General features: G+C 46.9%; 1 protein-coding gene across 5 annotated transcripts in view; it reads left to right on the top strand.

Moving 5' to 3' along the window:
* Window positions 1–20,051, top strand: part of col14a1b (collagen, type XIV, alpha 1b) — a 51,596-nt gene extending 31,545 nt beyond the window's left edge. Inside the window, exons 20-49 of one of the 5 annotated variants that reach the window (XR_009924468.1) lie at window positions 659–788; window positions 1,384–1,506; window positions 1,713–1,862; window positions 3,617–3,733; window positions 4,907–5,056; window positions 5,425–5,499; window positions 5,696–5,835; window positions 7,086–7,209; window positions 7,894–8,037; window positions 8,117–8,281; window positions 8,410–8,448; window positions 8,926–9,064; window positions 9,515–9,657; window positions 9,921–10,030; window positions 10,626–10,784; window positions 10,888–10,965; window positions 11,281–11,367; window positions 11,650–11,703; window positions 12,631–12,726; window positions 12,866–12,919; window positions 13,178–13,231; window positions 13,392–13,445; window positions 13,777–13,848; window positions 15,233–15,268; window positions 15,562–15,628; window positions 15,711–15,899; window positions 16,035–16,112; window positions 16,197–16,352; window positions 17,360–17,444; window positions 17,714–17,835. Coding sequence is in view for 4 of the 5 variants with exons in the window: in XM_062410193.1 (XP_062266177.1) it covers window positions 659–788; window positions 1,384–1,506; window positions 1,713–1,862; window positions 3,617–3,733; window positions 4,907–5,056; window positions 5,425–5,499; window positions 5,696–5,835; window positions 7,086–7,209; window positions 7,894–8,037; window positions 8,117–8,281; window positions 8,410–8,448; window positions 8,926–9,064; window positions 9,515–9,657; window positions 9,921–10,030; window positions 10,626–10,784; window positions 10,888–10,965; window positions 11,281–11,367; window positions 11,650–11,703; window positions 12,631–12,726; window positions 12,866–12,919; window positions 13,178–13,231; window positions 13,392–13,445; window positions 13,777–13,848; window positions 15,233–15,268; window positions 15,562–15,628; window positions 15,711–15,899; window positions 16,035–16,112; window positions 16,197–16,352; window positions 17,714–17,988 (3,258 nt within the window). In the remaining variant the exon portion in view is untranslated. Of the gene's footprint in view, window positions 1–658; window positions 789–1,383; window positions 1,507–1,712; window positions 1,863–3,616; window positions 3,734–4,906; window positions 5,057–5,424; window positions 5,500–5,695; window positions 5,836–7,085; window positions 7,210–7,893; window positions 8,038–8,116; window positions 8,282–8,409; window positions 8,449–8,925; window positions 9,065–9,514; window positions 9,658–9,920; window positions 10,031–10,625; window positions 10,785–10,887; window positions 10,966–11,280; window positions 11,368–11,649; window positions 11,704–12,630; window positions 12,727–12,865; window positions 12,920–13,177; window positions 13,232–13,391; window positions 13,446–13,776; window positions 13,849–15,232; window positions 15,269–15,561; window positions 15,629–15,710; window positions 15,900–16,034; window positions 16,113–16,196; window positions 16,353–17,359; window positions 19,798–19,911 lie in introns of those variants that run through there. The other 4 variants (XM_062410196.1, XM_062410195.1, XM_062410193.1 and 1 more) reach the window with 4 other exon arrangements.
* The last annotated feature ends 299 nt before the right edge of the window (window positions 20,052–20,350 follow it).

Raw genomic sequence — 20,350 nt, 5'->3', positions numbered from 1 at the left:
GTTCAGAATGTCAAGCTGGCCCGGCAGAGAGACGGGGGGGGGGGACCAGATTCAGGGCGTCTGCACGTGTAACTCAACCTTTAACATATTCAAATATTTAAAACATTATTTCCCCGTGTTCAGACGTCAGATAAAGGTTTGTTTCTCTCTCGGCTCACAAAGGAGCTCACGTAGATTCTGTAAATAAAGATGGACGACATGACGGCTACTAAAAAATGAAGACAAAGCATCTCCATCGCCCCCTGGTGGCCCCCTCATGTTTAAACAGAGCTTCTTAATGTAGAGCAGCACGACGCAGAAGAAGCTCGATGCACTTTGACGTCTTACTTTTCTTTACATGGTTTGAGCCAAAAATAGAAAATTCTGTGTTGTGTTCTGAGCTTCACGCAGCCGGAGTCCAGCTGTGACAACATCTGCCCTCAGCACCCACTCATCTGACGTTAGAGTGATTCGGGCCAATTAAAAAGAAATCACTTTTACTAATCATTAAACAGCAACAGAAGGAGAGAGAGTCGTCCAGATGTTTGATTGACAGGTAAAACATCAGTGCACTGGAAACAAAGATGGAGGAATAAGACATGTGACACTTTTAGCCCTGATGTGTTGAAGAACACGTTCCGTCTGCTGATGTAGCCCTGACCTTTGACCTCCCCTCCAGAGGACGGTGCCCGGCGGACAGAGCAGCCTGGTGCTGCAGCCCCTGCTCTCAGACACCGAGTACAAAGTGGCCGTCACGCCCGTCTACCCGGACGGAGACGGACCGGCAGCGGCTCGAATGGGACGAACACGTGAGTCACGTCTTCATCATGTGGACACCTGTCAATCAAGTTGTTATGAGACAACACATCCGTCATTAATCTTTTCTTTTCCTTTTGTTTTCTTTAATTAGAAACTTTCTGTCCTCACGTTTGCATTTTACACAAAAAGATTTAAAGTTTTTTTAGTTTGAAACAAGAGTGTGAATAGAAAGTGTTGAGTTGTTGAGTTGTTGAGTTGTTGAGTTGTTGTCACTTTTTAATCGTTCTGACAAGCGGGACATTACACCGTCCTCTTCTCGGGGACATAGATGTGTTTTATCTTATTCAATTTGATTTATTACTTTTTTCTCTTTTCTCTTTCCTCCTTCACTTCTTCTCTAGCGTTTCTTTCCTTCCAACCTCTTTGACTCGTTCTCTTTTTATTCATTTATTTTTCTGTCGCTCTGGTTTCTCCCTCTCGTCCTGCTTTTCATCTTTTCTCCTCCCGTCACGGGTTTGAGTCCAGACCCCCGTCGCTCAGCAGCTGATAAAAACCACCACAGGGTTCATTGTATTTCTGATGGGATATTCATTTTTTATTCAGTTTTTAATAATTTAATAACCTCGTAAAATGTTTTGTGCTCAGTTCCTCTGTCAGCCCCGAGGAACCTGCGCGTGTCAGAGGAGTGGTACAACCGCTTCAGGATCAGCTGGGACGTCCCACCTTCCCCCACCATGGGCTACAGAGTCGTGTACCAGCCGTTATCTGGTAACACACACACACACACACACACACACACACACTATCTGTCATTCACCACACTGGGATCAAACAATAAGAAGAGAGTTTGATTCTCCACTGAAGCTCGATCGGGGACATTTGACCGAGTCCCTCAGGTTATCAGCTGTTGAGTGAAACAGAATCAATCTCGTTCACTACCCATAATGCACTTCTCCCCCCCGCCCCCCCCACAGCCCCCGGGCCGGCTCTGGAGACGTTCGTGGGCGAGGACGTGAACACGATGCTGATCGTCAACCTGCTGAGTGGGACGGAGTACAGCGTCAAGGTCATCGCCTCGTACACCACAGGGTCCAGTGACGCCCTGTCGGGGAAGGCCAAGACCCGTGAGTTCGATGCCGACACATTCATGTATCTACATACATTGTATTACAAATACATCTCTTTAATAATCAATATCTACTGATGGAAAGGTCGTGTTCCTAGTTTTGATGTCCCTGCTCGGTGACATGACCCTCAAGAACACTGTGATGGAAATTATTCAACTTTAGCCCAAATGTTCGACTTAGGTGAAGGTCAGAGGTCAAGGTCACTGTGGCCTCAAAACTCAATTAAATCAAGCTGCGGATTTAAATCAGTGAAGTTGTGTGAAGTGTCACAACATTTAACTTAAATATAAGTGACATCATCATGAAATGAATTCAAACTGTAACATAACTTCTCTCGGATCATTTTGTTGTGAACTTCATTCTTAGTTTGACCTTTTCTCCCCCTGTCCCTCGTTCTCTGTGGTCTTCATCCAATATCCCCCCCCCCCATTATGTCTTAATCACGTGGAACCCCCCACACACATACACACACTAGGTGTCCTTTCTGAAGTGTCCTTGAGCAGGACACTGAACCTCCGTCCCTCTCATCCATTTTCATTCCTCTCTGGCAAAGAGCTCTCGAAACAAGTGTCGGCTGAAAGGCTCCGACCTGAAGCTGTGAATGAGTCAGGTCCCATCACCTGCCTCTCAATGAAGAGGAGGAGGAGGAGGAGGAGGAGGTCAGGGGGGTTCGGGGGAGAAAAGGAGAGAGAGAAGGGGAGAGACAGGGAGAGGATATGGAGAGAGAGAGAGAGAGAGAAGGAGATAGATAGAGAGAGATGGAGAGAGAAGGAGAGAGATAGAGAGAGATGGAGAGAGAAGGAGAGAGAGTGAGAGGGAGAGAGGTGGAGAGAGGAAGCGAGAAGGAGAGAGGTGGAGAGAGAAGGAGATAGATAGAGATGGAGAGAGAAGGAGAGAGAGAGAGAGGGAGAGAGGAAGCGAGAAGGAGAGAGGTGGAGAGAGAAGGAGAGAGATGGAGAGAGATGGAGAGAGATGGAGAGAGAAGGAGAGAGAGAGAGAGGGAGAGAGGAAGCGAGAAGGAGAGAGGTGGAGAGAGAAGGAGAGAGATGGAGAGAGATGGAGAGAGAAGGAGAGAGAGAGAGAGGGAGAGAGGAAGCAAGAAGGAGAGAGGTGGAGAGAGAAGGATAGATGGTTTGAAACAAGAGGGAGATGAGGATGGTGTTCACCTGTTCACACCTGGTGTTAGAATCCTCCTGTGACCAGTGGGTATTGGTTTTAAACCAGTATATATAGGTCTTTTGTTAATTTGTTTGAGAGAACCAGAAGGAGAGCGAGCAGATCGTGAAGTTCTAACCTCCTCTTGTCCATCACCCTCTGCAGCGTCCTGCTCAGACCCGTCTGTGAAGATCACATTGATCAATCTGCAGTTTAACATTATCCAGAAAAACACTTTGCATTTTTCTGGAGCCTGAACGATCGGAGTGAAACTCTAACGAGGCAGTTCTCACCACACAAACACCATGTGTGTGTGTGTGTGTGTGTGTGTGTGTGTGTGTGTGTGTGTGTCTGCAGCTACACTTCTCTCCCCGTCTGTAAATAACTGGCCTGGTCCTTGAAGGCGACGACCACAGGTCTTCAGTCAGCTGGTGGTTCCTCTGATGGGACTCTGTGCAGCTTCATGAGAACCACAGAAGGAAACGTTCAGACTCGTACTCGAGATTTTACATCTGCACTATTTGTGTTTCAGTGGGAACAATGAGATTGTGTGTTTCTGAGTGAAGTAAAGAAAGTGTGTGTCTGTCCCTGTGCAGTGGACCTGAGGGTGACCAGCCTGAGTGCGTACCAGGTGAGGATGACGGGGGTGTGCGCCCAGTGGCAGCCGCACCGACACGCCAGCGCCTACCGGGTGGGGATCGAGTCCCTCCTCAGTGAGTACACAACTCTTCACACCTCACAGGTTCACTCAGCATCTGGGGGGGGGATTATCTGATGGATTCTCAGCCTGACGAGGTCGTGTAACGTGTTCGAGCTGTGACTCGCCTCCATCGGGCTCCTCACTGGGGGGGGGGGGTCACATGGTTTCATTAGTGGGAGCTTCAGTATGCGGCTGGGGGGGCGTGTCCAGTCGAGCAGCTCGCTGCCACAGAGAGATCGTTGTCTCTCATCACTGAGGCGCTGACAGACTTAAAGGTTTCACTGTGTATCACACACTGAGCTGCTCTGTGCTGGGCCCACATCCACTGTGTGAGGTGACACAGACACACACACACACACACACAGAAACACACAAAGGTCGACATCACGTCTGACAAGGAATCACAGTAACCACATCTTGTTGTGTCAGTTCAAAGGAAGAGAAAAATAGAAATAGATCAACTATTTATATATTAAGTTATATTATATTAAGTTGTGTGTATAATAAACTTGTGACTTGTTTAAAAAACAAGTCACAAGCTGCTTTATAAGTCACACTAAAAACAATTAGATCAGCTGTTGGATCTCAACATAATGGACCGAAATGAGGATCTATGTTCTCGGAGCTGGTGGATCATCACCAGGGAGAAGAGTCGGCAGCCGGAGGGAGAACGATGTGAAGTTGTGTTCGTTGTGCGGACGATACACAACCAGCCGGGTTCACGTCGGGAGGAGAAACCAGAGAGAAGTGGAGTTCAGAGGAATCCACCCGTCTTTATAAAGTGATCCAACTTTTTATTCTGGAAGAGAAAAGAAACAGAATAACAACATTCAGAGTCAGTAAACTTAATATGTAGATAATTAAAGATCCGTCTCATCAGTTCATCTTTTTAATTTGGGTCTGATCAGAACTGAGCTGAACTCAAACGTTTGTATCAAAGACACAAAGTGAAGCAGCATCTGTGGATTTAAAGACGTTTTCTCTCCAGAACTCAGAACATTTCAAAATGGAACGAGCAGAAATCCAGATTCTTCAGTGTTCTCACTAACTTACAGTGTGACACCGGATCAAGAGAAACACAAAGCTTCCGACTCAGATCAGAAACCTTCATCCACAGTTTGTGTCCCCAGAGGAACCAGATCAAACTGGGTCAGAGCTCAGAGACGTGATGTTTGTGTTTGTGCAGACGGACAGAAGCAGGAGACCAAGCTGAGCGGGGGGGCCAGTCGACACTGTTTCAACAACCTGAAGCCCAACACGCAGTACAAGATCAGTGTGTACGCTCAGCTGCAGGACGGCAGCGAGGGACCGGCAGTCACCGCTGTGGAGAAGACACGTACGTGCACACACACACACACACACACACACACACACACACACAGTAAGAGGTGAGGAGTTGAAGGACAGCTTGATGTCGACAGCAGACGACTAAATGATACAGATCTGAAGCTGGTGGTTCTGAACTTCCTGTGTGATCTGTGTTTGATCTGTCTGGTCTGATCTGTGTTTGATCTGTCTGGTCTGATCTGTGTTTGATCTGTCTGGTCTCAGTCTTACTTTCTTTTGGACGGGGGGGGGGGGGGGGGGGGGGGGGGGTAGTAATTTCAGGCTTCTTCCTGAACCGTAACCTGGAGACGGTTTTATTATTTAAAGTCGCACTAATTGTAGTTTTTTTGTGTATGTGTGTGTTTCTTGTGTTTTTAGTACCTGTCCCGACTCCGGCGCCAACCAGGCCCCCCACCACCACCGCCCTACCCACAATCCCCCCGGCTAAAGAAGGTAAGAGCTGATTTCATGTTCCTGTTATTCAGGTTGAATCAGAGAGTTTCTGGTGACTCTGGTGCTTTTATTCTGAAGGAGCCAGTGTATGTATGTAGTGTATCTGGTGTTAAACACATCAAATCTACAGATGGTCTCTCTCTCTCTCTCTCTCTCTCTCTCTCTCTCTCTCTCTCTCTCTTCCCCCCCCGTCCAGTCTGCAAAGCAGCCAAAGCCGACCTGGTCTTCCTGGTGGACGGCTCGTGGAGCATCGGGGACGAGAGCTTCCTGAAGATCATCCGCTTCCTGTCCAGCACGACCGGAGCTCTGGACGTGATCGGGCCGGACGGAACTCAGGTGACGCTTCGACTGAGGAGCCACTGCACTGCATATATTAATATATTTGTATATTTTTATAATAGAAAATCTTTTATTCTACTTATGGCAGTGTAGTTAGAAGAGCTTCAACCTTCACGATAGATTCATTTTAAAGCTGCTCAGACAGATCAGAGCTGTCACATGTTTTCATGAGGGCTGCTCGGCTCGGGACGTTTAAATCTGTTTCCTCAGTAAACGACTTGTGATGTGAAGGAATCGATCGTTTCCTCTTGTTGTTGTGTTTCCTCTTGTTGTTGTGTTTCCTCTTGTTGATGTGTTACCTCTTGTTGTTGTGTTACCTCTTGTTGTTGTGTTTCCTCTTGTTGTTGTGTTTCCTCTTGTTGTTGTGTTTCCTCTTGTTGATGTGTTTCCTCTTGTTGATGTGTTTCCTCTTGTTGATGTGTTTCCTCTTGTTGTTGTGTTTCCTCTTGTTGTTGTGTTTCCTCTTGTTGATGTGTTTCCTCTTGTTGATGTGTTTCCTCTTGTTGATGTGTTTCCTCTTGTTGTTGTGTTTCCTCTTGTTGATGTGTTTCCTCTTGTTGATGTGTTTCCTCTTGTTGTTGTGTTTCCTCTTGTTGATGTGTTTCCTCTTGTTGTTGTGTTTCCTCTTGTTGATGTGTTTCCTCTTGTTGATGTGTTTCCTCTTGTTGATGTGTTTCCTCTTGTTGATGTGTTTCTTCTTGTTGTTGTGTTACCTCTTGTTGTTGTGTTTCCTCTTGTTGATGTGTTTCCTCTTGTTGATGTGTTTCCTCTTGTTGTTGTGTTTCCTCTTGTTGTTGTGTTTCCTCTTTGTTGTTGTGTTTCCTCTTGTTGATGTGTTACCTCTTGTTGTTGTGTTTCCTCTTGTTGATGTGTTACCTCTTGTTGATGTGTTACCTCTTGTTGATGTGTTTCCTCTTGTTGATGTTTCCTCTTTGTTGTTGTGTTTCCTCTTGTTGATGTGTTTCCTCTTGTTGATGTGTTTCCTCTTGTTGTTGTGTTTCCTCTTGTTGTTGTGTTTCCTCTTTGTTGTTGTGTTTCCTCTTTGTTGTTGTGTTTCCTCTTGTTGATGTGTTACCTCTTGTTGATGTGTTACCTCTTGTTGATGTGTTTCCTCTTGTTGATGTTTCCTCTTTGTTGTTGTGTTTCCTCTTGTTGTTGTGTTTCCTCTTGTTGATGTGTTACCTCTTGTTGATGTGTTACCTCTTGTTGTTGTGTTACCTCTTGTTGTTGTGTCTCCTCGGCTCCAGGTGGCCATGGTCCAGTTCAGTGATGACGCTCGCACTGAGTTCAAGCTCAACTCGTACGGAGACAAGGAGCGGCTGCTGGACGCCATCAACAGGATCTCCTACAAGGGAGGAAACACGAAGACGGGTGAGACAGATCTGATCTGAGACGGGTTCCTGAGGCTCGCCCCCTCGCTGAGGAGAGGTCACATGATCGCTGAGGAGAGGTCACATGATCGCTGAGGAGAGGTCACATGACCCCGACCGGCTGCTGAACTCAGATGTGTTTTCACAAGTCATTAGTTTTGGTCGTCGGTTTTTAAGTTGAGATATAATTCCAACAATCTCAAATTTTCTCATTGCGTCTTTGAAAATGTGAAAACGCAGACAAGGTGAAACCAGGACTCACACACACACACACACACACACACACACACACACACACACACTCACCTTCCTAATGAAAGTATCAATACGTTTTGAGCTGCAGGAAATTAAATCTCTGCACAAACAGTGTGCGGCTGCTCGTGTGTTTTGTCAATAACAACAAGTTTATACAAGAAAATGTACATGTTTGTGTTCACACCTACAACCTGTCTGTGTGTGTGTGTGTGTCTGCGAGTGTGTGTATGTGTGTCTGATTGTCTGTGTGTCTGTGTGTGTGTGTGTGTGTCTGTGTGTGTCTGTGTGTGTCTGGGGAAGCAGTGTGAAGTGAACTCATTAATCAGTGTTTACAGGCAGTTTGTCCTGTGCCCCCCCGCTCTAATGAGATATTCAATCACCCCTGTGTGGATTGGTCGGGTCTGATTGGTGGATCTGTCCGTCCAATCAGGTCGAGCCATCCAACACGTGAAGGACAAGATCTTCACGGTGGAGGGCGGAGTCAGGAGGGGAATCCCCAACGTCCTCGTGGTCCTCACAGACGGACGCTCCCAGGACGATGTCAACAAGGTGTCCAAGGAGATGCAGATGGAAGGTCAGGACCGGTTCCTGGTTCCTGGAGGATTCGCTTCAGGTTCAGGACTCAGTCTAAACTCTGGATCTTCTGTGTGAAGGTTACATCGTGTTTGCGATCGGCTTCTCTGACGCAGACTACGGCGAGCTGGTGAGCATCGCCAGCTCGCCCAGCGACCGACACGTGTTCTTCGTGGACGACCTGGACGCCTTCAAGAAGATCGAGGAGAAGCTGGTGACCTTCGTGTGCGAGGCCGCCACCGCCAGTGAGTGGGGGGTCAGCAGGAGGCTTCAGGTGATAGACAGCCCCGCTACTCTCAGTACAAACTCACGTGTGTCTCTGTGTGTGTCTGTGTGTGTGTGTGTGTGTGTCTGCTGTGTGCGTTTCCTCCAGCTTGTCCTTCGGTACCAATGAGTGGCAGCACAACACCAGGTGAGAGACACACAACCCCTGAATGTGAATCTACTGTAGAGTACAGTTGTCCTGAGGACACACTGCAACCACACACTGCACAAACAACACAATCACATGCACACAACACAATCCCATACAAACAACACAATCCCACACACACAGCACAATCCCATACACACAACACAATCCCATACACACAACACAATCCCACGCACACAACACAATCCCACGCACACAACACAATCCCATACGCACAACACAATCCCATGCAGACAACACAATCACATACACACAACACAATCACATGAACACAACACAATCCCATACACACAACACAATCACATGCACACAACACAATCCCATACACACTATCACAATCACATGCACACAACACAATCACATACACACAACATAACACATGCACACAACACAATCCCATGCACACAGCAGGCTGCACTCTGCACACACACTCACTTGTGTTCCGGGGGGGGTCAGGCTTCCGGATGATGGAGCTGTTCGGCCTGGTGGAGAACCGGTACAGCAGCGTCTCCGGTGTCTCTCTGGTTCCCGGGACCTTCAACACGTTCCCGTGTTTCCATCTTCACGCCGACGCCCTGCTGGCGCAGCCGACCAGGTACACACATCACATGGAGCTACACAACCAACACAACACCTTAGTAGCTCCAAAATATAGTTATTATTTCTCTATGAAGTTAGAAACAGAAGATCTACTTCCACCAGATCCGATGTTTAGATTTTAAATCATAGTGAACAACCTTTCTGTACGTGTGACATCACAGACCACCTGACACGTTACGTGTTCTTCTGTTTGCGTGAGCGGGAAATAAAGAATACACAAACCAACACGAGCATTAGCTACTCTGAGTGGTAAATACTTAACGGACCAATCAGCACGTGGTAGCAGAATGCTAACGTGAGATTATTTACTTTATTTACTTCAAATTCATAATGTAAATAAACATTGAGCTGAATTCAGGAGATGCTCACTACTGCCCTCTAGTGACTTCCAGATGTTTAGTGTACAGGGGGATGATTGTGATGTTGTGTGGATCCCACCTGACAGGTTCCTCCACCCTGAGGGCCTCCCCTCCGACTACACCATCAGCCTGCTGTTCAGACTCCTGCCCCGCACCCCCGAGGAGCCCTTCGCCCTGTGGGAGATCCTGAACAAGAACAACGAGCCGCTGGTGGGAGTCATCCTGGACAGTGAGTCTCCACTTCCTGTTCCTACAAACCAGTCAGGTCACTGGTTTGATGAGGAGTCTGAACCCTGATCTGTTCTGCTTCGAGGAGGAGAGAAATCTCAAAATCATTTTTAATAAACAAGAAGTAAAGGCGTCTGGATGTTAGAGTTCCTACTTTGTTCCTCGTGTTAGAACAAGAGCAGTGTTGTGTTAGGGTTAGGGTTAGTTGTGTTGTGTTGTTGTCCTTCATCCAGTTCAGTTGTGTGTTTCTCTGTCGTTGTGCAGACGGAGGAAAGACGCTGACGTTCTTCAACCACGACTACAGAGGAGCGTTTCAGACGGTGACGTTCGAGGGGACGGAGATCCAGAAGCTCTTCTACGGGAGCTTCCATAAGGTCCGAGTCCGACCCGCTGCCAGTTGTCGTCTCTCCAGTCACTGTCCCTCTGTACAAACATTAAAATACATTCAGAGGCCTCAAAGTCGAAGAGTGTTTTTAACTTCTTCTGCTCAAAGTGAATAAAAAGCTGTGTCTAATTCCTGGAGACCTTTAAACAACGTGAAGGTGGATCCTGTAGGTGGCGGTAGTGCTCCTGGACGCTGGCTGCCAGCCGCCCATGAACAGAACCACGAAGAAGAACGTGAGCTCAGGAGCAGATCCCGCTTCCGTTTGGTTTTTATTTAGAATCCAAATTACAGAGCAGCGTTTACGACCCACTTTCTTTAGAGCTGTTTGTGTGTTTTTTCTCTTTGCCAGAACATTTTTACAGTTTAATTTGCACTGTGAGTTTTAATTGTAACCTATAGAAAAGTGTGTGTGTTGAACTTTACAGCCCGGATCAGCTGGAGTCGCCTCAGGCTCCTGATCCTCTCCCGTGCTCATGTTGTTTGAAGCTCTGTGATGGAATCTGAGCTTCTCACTGGTCGTCACACGGATGTAGATCACATGACCAGAGCGTGACGCACTAACGTGTGTGTTTCCTGTCGTGCAGCTTCACATCGCCATCAGCAAGACCAGCGCCCGAGTGGTGATCGACTGCAAGATGGTGGAGGAGAAGTCCATCAGCGCCGCGGGGAACATCACCACCGACGGGCTGGAGGTTCTGGGCCGGATGGTTCGTTCCAGAGGGAACAAGGACAACTCTGCACCGGTGAGAACGACACACACACAGACACACACACACACACACACACACACACACTGGCTTCATGTCTGAAAGCTGCAGCTTCATATCCTCTGTTTTGTCGTCACAGTTCCAGCTGCAGAGCTTCGACATCGTGTGCAGCACGTCCTGGGCCAACAGGGACAAGTGCTGCGAGCTCCCCGGTCTGGTGAGGTCAAAGGTCACAACCTGGTGTCACCCTGGTTTCCTCCTGAACACAGAACACATGACGACTGAAGGGATTCACCTTCAGTCGTCATGTGACACAAACAGAATCTCCCTCTGATGTAAACATGGTGCGAACCAGAGGCTTGTTCAAACGGATCTCAAGTCATTACTTCAGTTCACCATTTCAGTGTTTGTGCGTCGTGAGTAGTTAGTAGTGAGGAACTCAAACTTCAGCGTCTTCATCAAATCACGTTTCATCTTCATCTCTTTGTTTTCATGTTGACGTCTTCGTCTTCATCAACGCTGTGGACACCAGAGGAAAGAGGTCGACTGTCCGGCTCTACCCAAATCCTGCACCTGCACCCAGGACAGCAAAGGACCCCCCGGCCCCACTGGACCCCCAGTGAGCTGCAGACAGACACACACACTCACACACTCTCACTCACTCACACACACACACACACACACACACACACACACACAAAACCCAGCAGCATCTCATCTCTCATTAACTTTTTTTACTTTGTTGCATTTCAGCTCTTTATATCTGCTTCAAACTCATATTTGTCAAATTGCTTGTGTCAGTGCACACACACACACACACATACACACACACATGGAGACACATTGTCACAGACACACACAGATTTCAATGTGTTGACTGTGTGTGTGTGTGTGTTAACAGGGAGGCCCTGGAATCAGAGGAGCCCGAGGTGATCGTGGAGAGCCAGGCCCGGTGGTGAGTTGTGTTATTGTGTGGTTACCAGTCTCACACCACACACACACACACACACACACGTCTTACTGTGTCGTCACCACGAGCACACAAACTTTATTAAGAATCACACGGACGATACAGTGACTGAGAAGTTATCATAGAGAAAGAGAGGAACAGTCTCTTTGACTATTTCAGATGAAGAAGAATAAAGAAAAGCAAAATGAAGGTGAAGCTCGTGAGTTTCATCGTGAGACGTGAAACCTCCGTCCTCAGTGGGAGGGAACTGGTTTCCCACAGATCCAGTTCCTTGGGAAGAATGGATGTGTCCCTTGTCCACGTCCTGTACAGAGAACCGATTCACAGATTCCACCTGTGGACAAATTATTATTATTTCAAACTGAGCAGAAACTGAATCTCACTTTAGTTCAGACCTCGTTGTAAAGGTGTGTGTTTGTAACAGTGTGTGTTTGTAACGTTGTGTTCTCTCTTATTATATTACATCATATTTTATCATACAGTAAACTTGTGTGTATTCTGTCTGTTATTGTTAGTGTGCAGAGCTTTTTATAGTCGGTCTATGATGCAGAGTGACGTTACACAACTTTGTGTTCATCCTACCTGGTTTATCTGCACTGAAGATGTTTTCATCAGATGACACTGATTTGTCGTTATTACTCTCAACGTGTTTGGTTTATATTTAAGTTTGAGTGATTTAATGAGCTGGTGATATTCTTTAAAACCTCACATGTCGGCTCTTTCAGAGTAAAACAACAAACCCGCCCTTTAGACCCAAGTTTACAACTTTTCAAAATAAAAGCACCGTGATTGAGCTTGATTTAAAGCAGTGCAGCAACAAAACATTGTGCTTCTACTTTGAAGTTGAATCATAACATTTTGGTATTATTAAAATGATTTTCATTCCTTACTTGTCTCTCTCTGTCTCTCCAGGGGCTGACTGGTCCAGTAGGCGATGCTGGTGTCCCAGGACCTCAGGGGCCCCCGGGACCACAAGGACACAGCGGACGCTCCATCATCGGACAACCAGTAAAACATAAAACACACTCCTACCTCGACCAGTACACACCGAGTAACCTCACTGGGAACTACTTTATATGTATTATATATAGTCGACTGCACGGTATATTTAATAATGAAACTAAATGTGTATTATTTGTTCCTGCAGGGGGCGCCAGGAGAGAGAGGGCAGAAAGGTGAGGCTGGACAACAGGGCATACAGGTAACTTCACTTAATCTCTTTTTTTTAGTTAAACTAAAAACCAAATGATTTTCATCCTGCTAATTGTTTAATGCAGATTGTTGTGAAACTGTGTAGATTTGTGTTTCCTCTGTTTTATCAGAGGCACAAATTCAAGAACATGTTTGAAAAGATTCTGAATCAGTTCACGGCCGAAAACGACTGTGGGCGTGTCTGAGGTCAGAGGTCAGAGGTCAGAGGTCAGAGCGTCACAATAACAAGCGCCCTCTGCTGTTTCAGGGAGTGGCTGGTCGAGCTGGAGCTACAGGCAGAGAAGGACCACCAGGACCCAGAGTGAGTCGCACAACATGAACACAACATCACACACACACTCTGTAACACCATCTACAAATCCTAACGACAGTGAATCAAACAGGAACCAATGAAATCAGCACGTTTAATATCATCAGGTCAAATCAACGATCAGCTGAGTTTGTGATCTGCTGCTTCACAGGGCCTCACAGGGAAAGACGGCCTGCAGGGCAGAGCGGGGCCCCCGGGCACCATCGTAAGTGACACTTAACATTTAAAGTCATGGAATTTATTACATCATCTCATAATTGTTAGAATAAATAGAAATTATGAGATATCGATTTTAGTTGTCTCATTTATTTTAATAATTTAGATTTAATCTCATAATCTTGTCTTGTAATTATCTCATAATTTTGTTCCTGTATTATTTTACACTCTAGCAGAACTTGTTTGTCTTGTTTGTGAAACATCTATTTTAATCTTTGTGTAACTTCATATATTTATGTTTGCGTGTGTACTTTCATGTGAGACACTCGTACGTGTTGATAAACGGTCTCAGGGACTCACGTCTGTCTGTGTGTCCTCAGGGGACGCCAGGGGCCCCGGGGGCCCCGGGAAGCACCGGCGCTGCAGGAAAACAGGGCGAGCTGGGACCTCCGGTGAGTCTGTCGACCAATCAGACGCAGGAGACGCCACAATAGAGCTGCCACCGCTCAGTCATCTGCTCATGAGTTCTAAGTCACCTGATGAGTGAATCTCCAGGAAGTGGTGTCAGTCAGACTTAACGCAGTGAGAGGGCGAGGGATTAGCTGCTTCCTGTCCGGACTCGGTCCGAGGACTCGTCTCACGTCCTGAAACAAACCGTGTTAGAAACTCTCGTCTGGAGAAACTCCACCGAGTCCAAGCCGCTACCCGCCATCGCTCGGAGGAAACGACTGATCCTGAGTTCAATGTCCTTTATTCTTCTGTCAGGGTTTAAACACACGCATCACATCCTGTTTATACAGAGTCAGCAGTTATTCATTAAAACATACTTATGATAATTCAAAATCCACATTCAAATCACTAAAAGAAGTCAAACGCCTCTTTGTGCTTGTTTGTGTGAAGAGTCCAAAGTGACTTTATCCAGTTGAGTTCAGTAGAAACGATCTGAGCAGACGTTAGCAGCAGCTCAGCCAATCAGAGACGAGTCAGAGAACCACTGAGTTCTAACAGGAAGCTGCTTCATTCACTGGTTTTACTGGTTTGACTAAATCCCATGATTTCGTGCTGCCCTCAATCTGTTGTTACTGTTTGGATTCAGTGACCCCTAGTGGCCACTGAGCAAACATACACACACACACAGACAGACAGACAGACAGACAGACAGACACACACTCACACACACAGACAGACACAGACACACACACAGGTTCATCTGTGAAACGTGATGTGTTTTATTAAATATATTATTATTTTGACCTCAACAAGTTAAACTGCTTGTGATGAGCAAGCGGATTCTGTGCTGTCTTCAGTGTGTGTGTGTGTGTGTGTGTGTGTGTGTGTGTGTGTGTGTGTTTGTGTTTCTGCTGAGTGTGTAACATTTGGTCAATGTGTTTTGAATCTCATGTGGACGTCTCAGCCTGAATGAGATTCAGTTGAAATCTCTGACTTGTTTCAACAGTTTGTTTTATTTTGTATCTTTGATTCTGACAAAGACACAAACATCTTCACTGGAGCCCGGATGTAGTCGATGAGAACAAAGAGCAGCATCAGGTTACAGAGCTCTCAGGTGTGGACCAGCTCCTCTGGGGTTTAAACATCAGACAACAGGTCAACACATCTCCAGTGACTTCATGTTCATTCCATAAGAATCAACAGAGGACTGAAAGTTCAATGTTCACAGTCGTGAGAAGATAGAATCACAGGTTCAGGATCAGCTGGAGAACCTTTCTGTTTTCACTCCTGCTCGCCCTCAGGAGCCTGAACCTCGTTGCTCCTCCAGACCTCCACAGTTTGACTTGTTGTGTTTCTCCTGGTGTCATCAACTCCTCTGTGTTGCAGGGTTCTACCGGAGGCAAGGGAGAGAAAGGTGAACGGGTAAGTGTCTCCGTCCGTCAGGCAGAGGATTAAAGACTCAGAATGATCAGCTGGTTTCAGGACAGAACAAAGAACCTGAACAGAACCGGTTCAGGATCTAGAGAAATGACACAAACACCATAACCACTGGTTTTCATTGGATAAAGTTAGTTTACATCTGCAGATTTAAGACTTTGTTCCAGTTGACATGATATTTAACATCTGCATCACGACACGCTGGTCGTGATGAAGCAGCTCACGTCTCAGTCTCTGAACGGGTCTGGAGGAACTAACCAGTAGAGATGTGTGTTCAGGGCGACCTGCAGTCCTCGGCGTCGGTTCAGGCCATCGCCCGGCAGGTGTGTGAGCAGCTGATCCAGAGTGAGTCACCGCAGCGTTCGGTTCTCAGCCACGTTCACTCAGGATCCGTCTGTTCACGTGTTCGACTCCCGCTCTGTCTCAGGCCACATGGCGCGGTACAACTCCATCCTGAACCACGTGCCCAGTCCGCCGGTGTCCATCCGCACCGTGCCAGGGCCCCCTGGGGAGCCCGGCCGCCAGGGAACCCCGGGGACCCAGGGAGAGCAGGGGCCGTCAGGCAGACCCGGATTCCCAGGACAGAACGGGCAGAACGGGCAGCCTGGAGAGAGAGGTAGGGCGGTCGAGACCGAGACACACGAGGAGCGGGTTCAAGTCCACGAGGAAGGAAGAGACACCTGGAGTTTAAAGATCTGGATCTCATCCGTCTGACCCAGGTTACATTTCATCTCCATCTGGTTTTAAACAGGTCAACCAGGAGAGAAGGGGGAGAAGGGATCTTTAGGAGTCGGAGTCCAAGGCCCCCGAGGACCCGCAGGACCCCCTGGTAAACTGAACTCCAGCTCACTCGTACTCATTCATGTGCTGGAGAAAAGAGATCGAACATTCCTCCTCCTCTTCCTCCCCCCAGGTCCTCAGGGTCAGGGCAGACAAGGGAACCAGGGTCCGTCAGGGCGGCCGGGGAACCCTGGGGCCTCCGGTCGGCCTGGGGTCCCTGGTCCTGTCGGCCCTTCGGGGCCCCCGGGGTACTGTGACCCCAACTCCTGTGTGGGCTACAACGTAGGAGGTATGTTTACCTGAACTCTTAATTTGAACCATTGTGTCTAATGTCTGCACACATCATGTTAGTTAACATCTAATTAAATGAGAGAGTTTACATTATATTTATAATAAATAAGTCAAACTGTGTAATTGAGCATGAAGGTGAAGGTGAAGGGTCAAACGTCTGCATGTGACTGAAATCATCTGAACCTAAGATACAATCACACACTAAGAAGCAGAATTCAGTTTAACGACAGCAGCCATGTGTGTCTGTGTGTGTGTGTGTCTGTCTGTGTGTGTGTTTGTCTGTCTGTGTGTGTTTGTCTGTCTGTCTGTGTGTGTGTGTGTCTGTCTGTGTGTGTCGTGTGTAATGTGACATGTTGGGTTTGGATGAGATGTGAATGTTTAACATGGAAGCTTCATCATCTCTGAAGTCGTCTTAAAGGTTCACTGAACCCAAATCTTTGATCGATCATGATTTACACAAATCTCAAATATCAGTTCTAACGTCCATGAATCTGAAATGAGTCAAAACTGAAAACAGAAATTTTCTTTAAGCAAACGATGAGACAGTCACTGAGCAGCAGCGCCCTCTGCAGCCTGATGTGGAAACAGCACAATGATGTCCTCTGGTCATTTGAACAAAATCATTTCCATCAGATTCAAATCTTTTGTATTTGTGGGACGAAGGAATCAACTGAACCTTTAAGCTGCATGTTTACAGTCGATCAGTGAATCCCTGAATTCTGCATCTCAACACCACGAGTGTGTTTGTGACGCTGCTCGGGGGGGCTTCTCTCAGAGGTATCGATTATTAAAACTAATTTGTAATCACCTCATAGATATCAGTGCAAATGTTAATATCACAGCGTCATGTGAGGAACGTGTCTCCGCCTCCGTCTGTGACCTCTGGGTGACCTTCAGTCTCTCCTGACCCTCACACGTCCTGCTGGAGAGTGTGTGAGGTGTCACTGGTCTCACTGGTGTCACTGGTTGAACTGGTCTCTGACGTCTCCTCACTTCTTCTTCTAGATTACGGTCACCCGGTGCCTCTGTTCTGACTTCACTCATCGACGTTTCGTCTTACTCTGAAATCTGTTTGTCTCTGTAACCCTTGGTAACGCTTTTTAATCATCAAACCCTTTAACGCTTAGCAACCATCGGTAACCCTGGTAACCCTGGTAACCCCTGGTAACCCCTGGTAACCCTGGTAACCCGTGTCCTTCTGTGTCTCTTGCTCTTCTCTTCTGGCCCCGCCCCTTTCCTCCTGTCTCGCTAACCCAATCCAAACCAATGCCTCAACATTGCTTCCTGTGGTGGCGGGTCGGCCATCTTTGTTGTGGGCGCTCACTGACGGTGTCGCTGGCTGGTGGGGGCGCCACGCAGACGGTGAGGATGACCCTCACGGCGGCGCTGTCCCCGCAGTGCAACTGCCGTCCAATGTCTTCCAGAACTACGGCGAGGCCGATGAGGACGACCCGTACCGCTACTACCAGCCCAACTACCCGCCCCCCCGACCCGTGCAGCCTGAAGACCCCGCCTTCGCCGAGGACGCCATCGAGCTGACGTCGCCCGGCGTCCGGCGCAGCGCACGGAGCCTGGAGGGGGAGGAGCTGAGGGCGGGGCCCAAGAGGAGGCTCAAGAGGGGAGGGACTAACTAACTGAGCGGAGGTGATTGGAGGACAGAGGGCCACTAGCTGTTTCTGATTGGACGGTTTGGAGCCCTCATGGACTAATCAACAAGTGCCTGACGTGGAGGGTTTGATACGGACATCGGGGGGGGGGGGGGGGGGGTTGACGTGTCTCCATGGAACGAGCAGCGACTGATTCTGTCTTCACTTCCAAAACGTCTCGAGCATCAGCTGATTATTGACCTGGCGTTCGGAATCTTCAGTGAGGATTGTGTCGTGTTGTGTTAATTCAGTGCAACACAACAACGAACCGACACACGACATGTTTGTGTGACAGCAGACATGACGTCAGGTGTAGCTACACACTCGATTAAACACAAAATAAATTATACTATTAATAATATACTGATAATACAATTTTCTGACTTTATCGACACACACACATTGTCACACACTTTTCTGTATCTCAGTTGTGCTAACAGCTCACGTTGTTCACTTTGAAATAAAAAGTTTAGACACAAAGTCATGTATCGGCAATATTTATAATGAAATATAAGTTAATCTTTTCATAACAAACCCAGTTTTCATCAGTAAAACACAATCTGCTGTTTGATTTGAACTCTAATTAAAGATGGACGACCTCACAGCTCCCAGAAGGTGAAGTCAGATTTTAAAGCTTCTCCTCCACGTTGGTAGATGGGACATAAATAAAGATGGTTTCTGTCATTTCAGGTCGTTCTGATCTCACTGATGTTTGTTCAAGATATAAAAATAGACTGAGACGTCATGATTGACAGCTGAGACTAACTCAGGATTGGTCGAGCAAGTGTGTGTGTGTGTGTGGGGGGGGGGTCACTGCTGCACTGCAGTCAGAAGCACTCGATGGCCGTGCTCAGATACTTTGGCTTCATTTTTATCGGAGGAGGTGGAAACGTGTCGTCCAACTTTATTTAAAGTCCATGTTTGTGACAAAGCCCAAAATATCAAAGATCTTTTATAAAAACTAAGACTGAAAATCGGAGTTTCTTTTACGTCTGTTTTTAGATTCCAACGTTTGCAGCTCGTTAGAAAACAGTAAAAAGTGTTATGTCAGTTATTTTGCATGGTTTGGTTCTTTCCCTTTTTCCTGTGATGTATGTTTCTTTAGTTCCCTGGAGCCACACACACATTTTACTGTTTGGTATAAAACCACTTCATGTCCCACGTGTGCAGTTGTTGTCGCAGTGTGAAGCTGGTGTCGCTCTGTTCCTGAGAAGAACGGAGTTGTAAAGACAAACGCTAACAGCTCAACATATGAGAGTTATTATCATATTTCTTTGTAAAAGTGTTTCTGTCGTTTCTGGATGTTGAACCAGCCGAGGCTCATTTCAGTGTGACAGCTGTTTCCCTGTTTGTCTGGATTCTGTTTTCCTATCTTTGGATTTTGTTCATCATGAAGCTTTGATTTCATTTGAGCCTCCATCTGTCCGGCTCTCGGTTAATATTTCACATTTTATGCAGAAAGCAGAGCCGTAGACATTGTGCTCTATTGGAAGCTGAACGTCTTCAGTTGCATCTATTCCTTTGATTTGATGCATTTGTTTCACTGCTGGAGACCAGTCGTCTGAGCAGCTCCAGTTATTGGAAGAAGCTGCGCCTCATTTATTTACTTCTTGAAATGTGTTTTTCTTTTGCTCATTGTGTGTTGACGTGGTCGTGTCGCTGAGGCCTCCGGTCCGAGAGGAGCTGACACATGTCCTCCTCGGACCAGCTTCTGGAACAATACAAAATCAACGAGGGAATTCATTTTTTACTTGGAATTGATTTTCTCAGAACAATAAAACTGAAGTACAACCCTGACCGCCGTTTGTGTGTTTGTATTTGTGTTTGTGTGTGTGTGTGTCCTTCATGTTCACAGAGCGACACAAGTCGTTAACGTGCATGAGGCCTGTTTGTACTTGACTCTACTTTCAGGACAGATGACAGAGACAAAGAAAGAAGAGTCCTCTCAGTGACCTTTGACCTTGACACTTTTGATTGACAACTGAAGATGAGAGCTCCTCCTTGTTTACAGCGACTTACTGCTGCCCCCGTGTGGTGGAGGGCTGAACAACAGACGTCCGACTTTCTCTTTTTCAGAGGCTGAAGATGTTACAGTTTATTAAAATAAAATAAAATTGTAGAAACAAGTGACTGATCCATTTACATTCAAATGAACTGAGGACTAATATTAATTTGTGTGTAAGTGCGTGTGTGTGTCGCAGTGTGAGGTGTGTTGTTTTAGTTCCCATTTTGTTTAATTTGTGTGTATTGTTGTGCCACGCCACATGGGGGCAGGGTCATGATAAAATGGCTCTCACACAAATAGAGCAGCAATTAAATCACAAACTATAAATCACAACTAATACACAAT

The sequence above is a fragment of the Platichthys flesus genome, chromosome 17 (assembly GCF_949316205.1).
Source record: "Platichthys flesus chromosome 17, fPlaFle2.1, whole genome shotgun sequence".
Classification (NCBI taxonomy): domain Eukaryota; kingdom Metazoa; phylum Chordata; class Actinopteri; order Pleuronectiformes; family Pleuronectidae; genus Platichthys; species Platichthys flesus.
The sequence above is the reverse complement of the archived record's forward strand: the minus strand, read 5'-3'. Positions and strand labels throughout refer to the sequence as shown.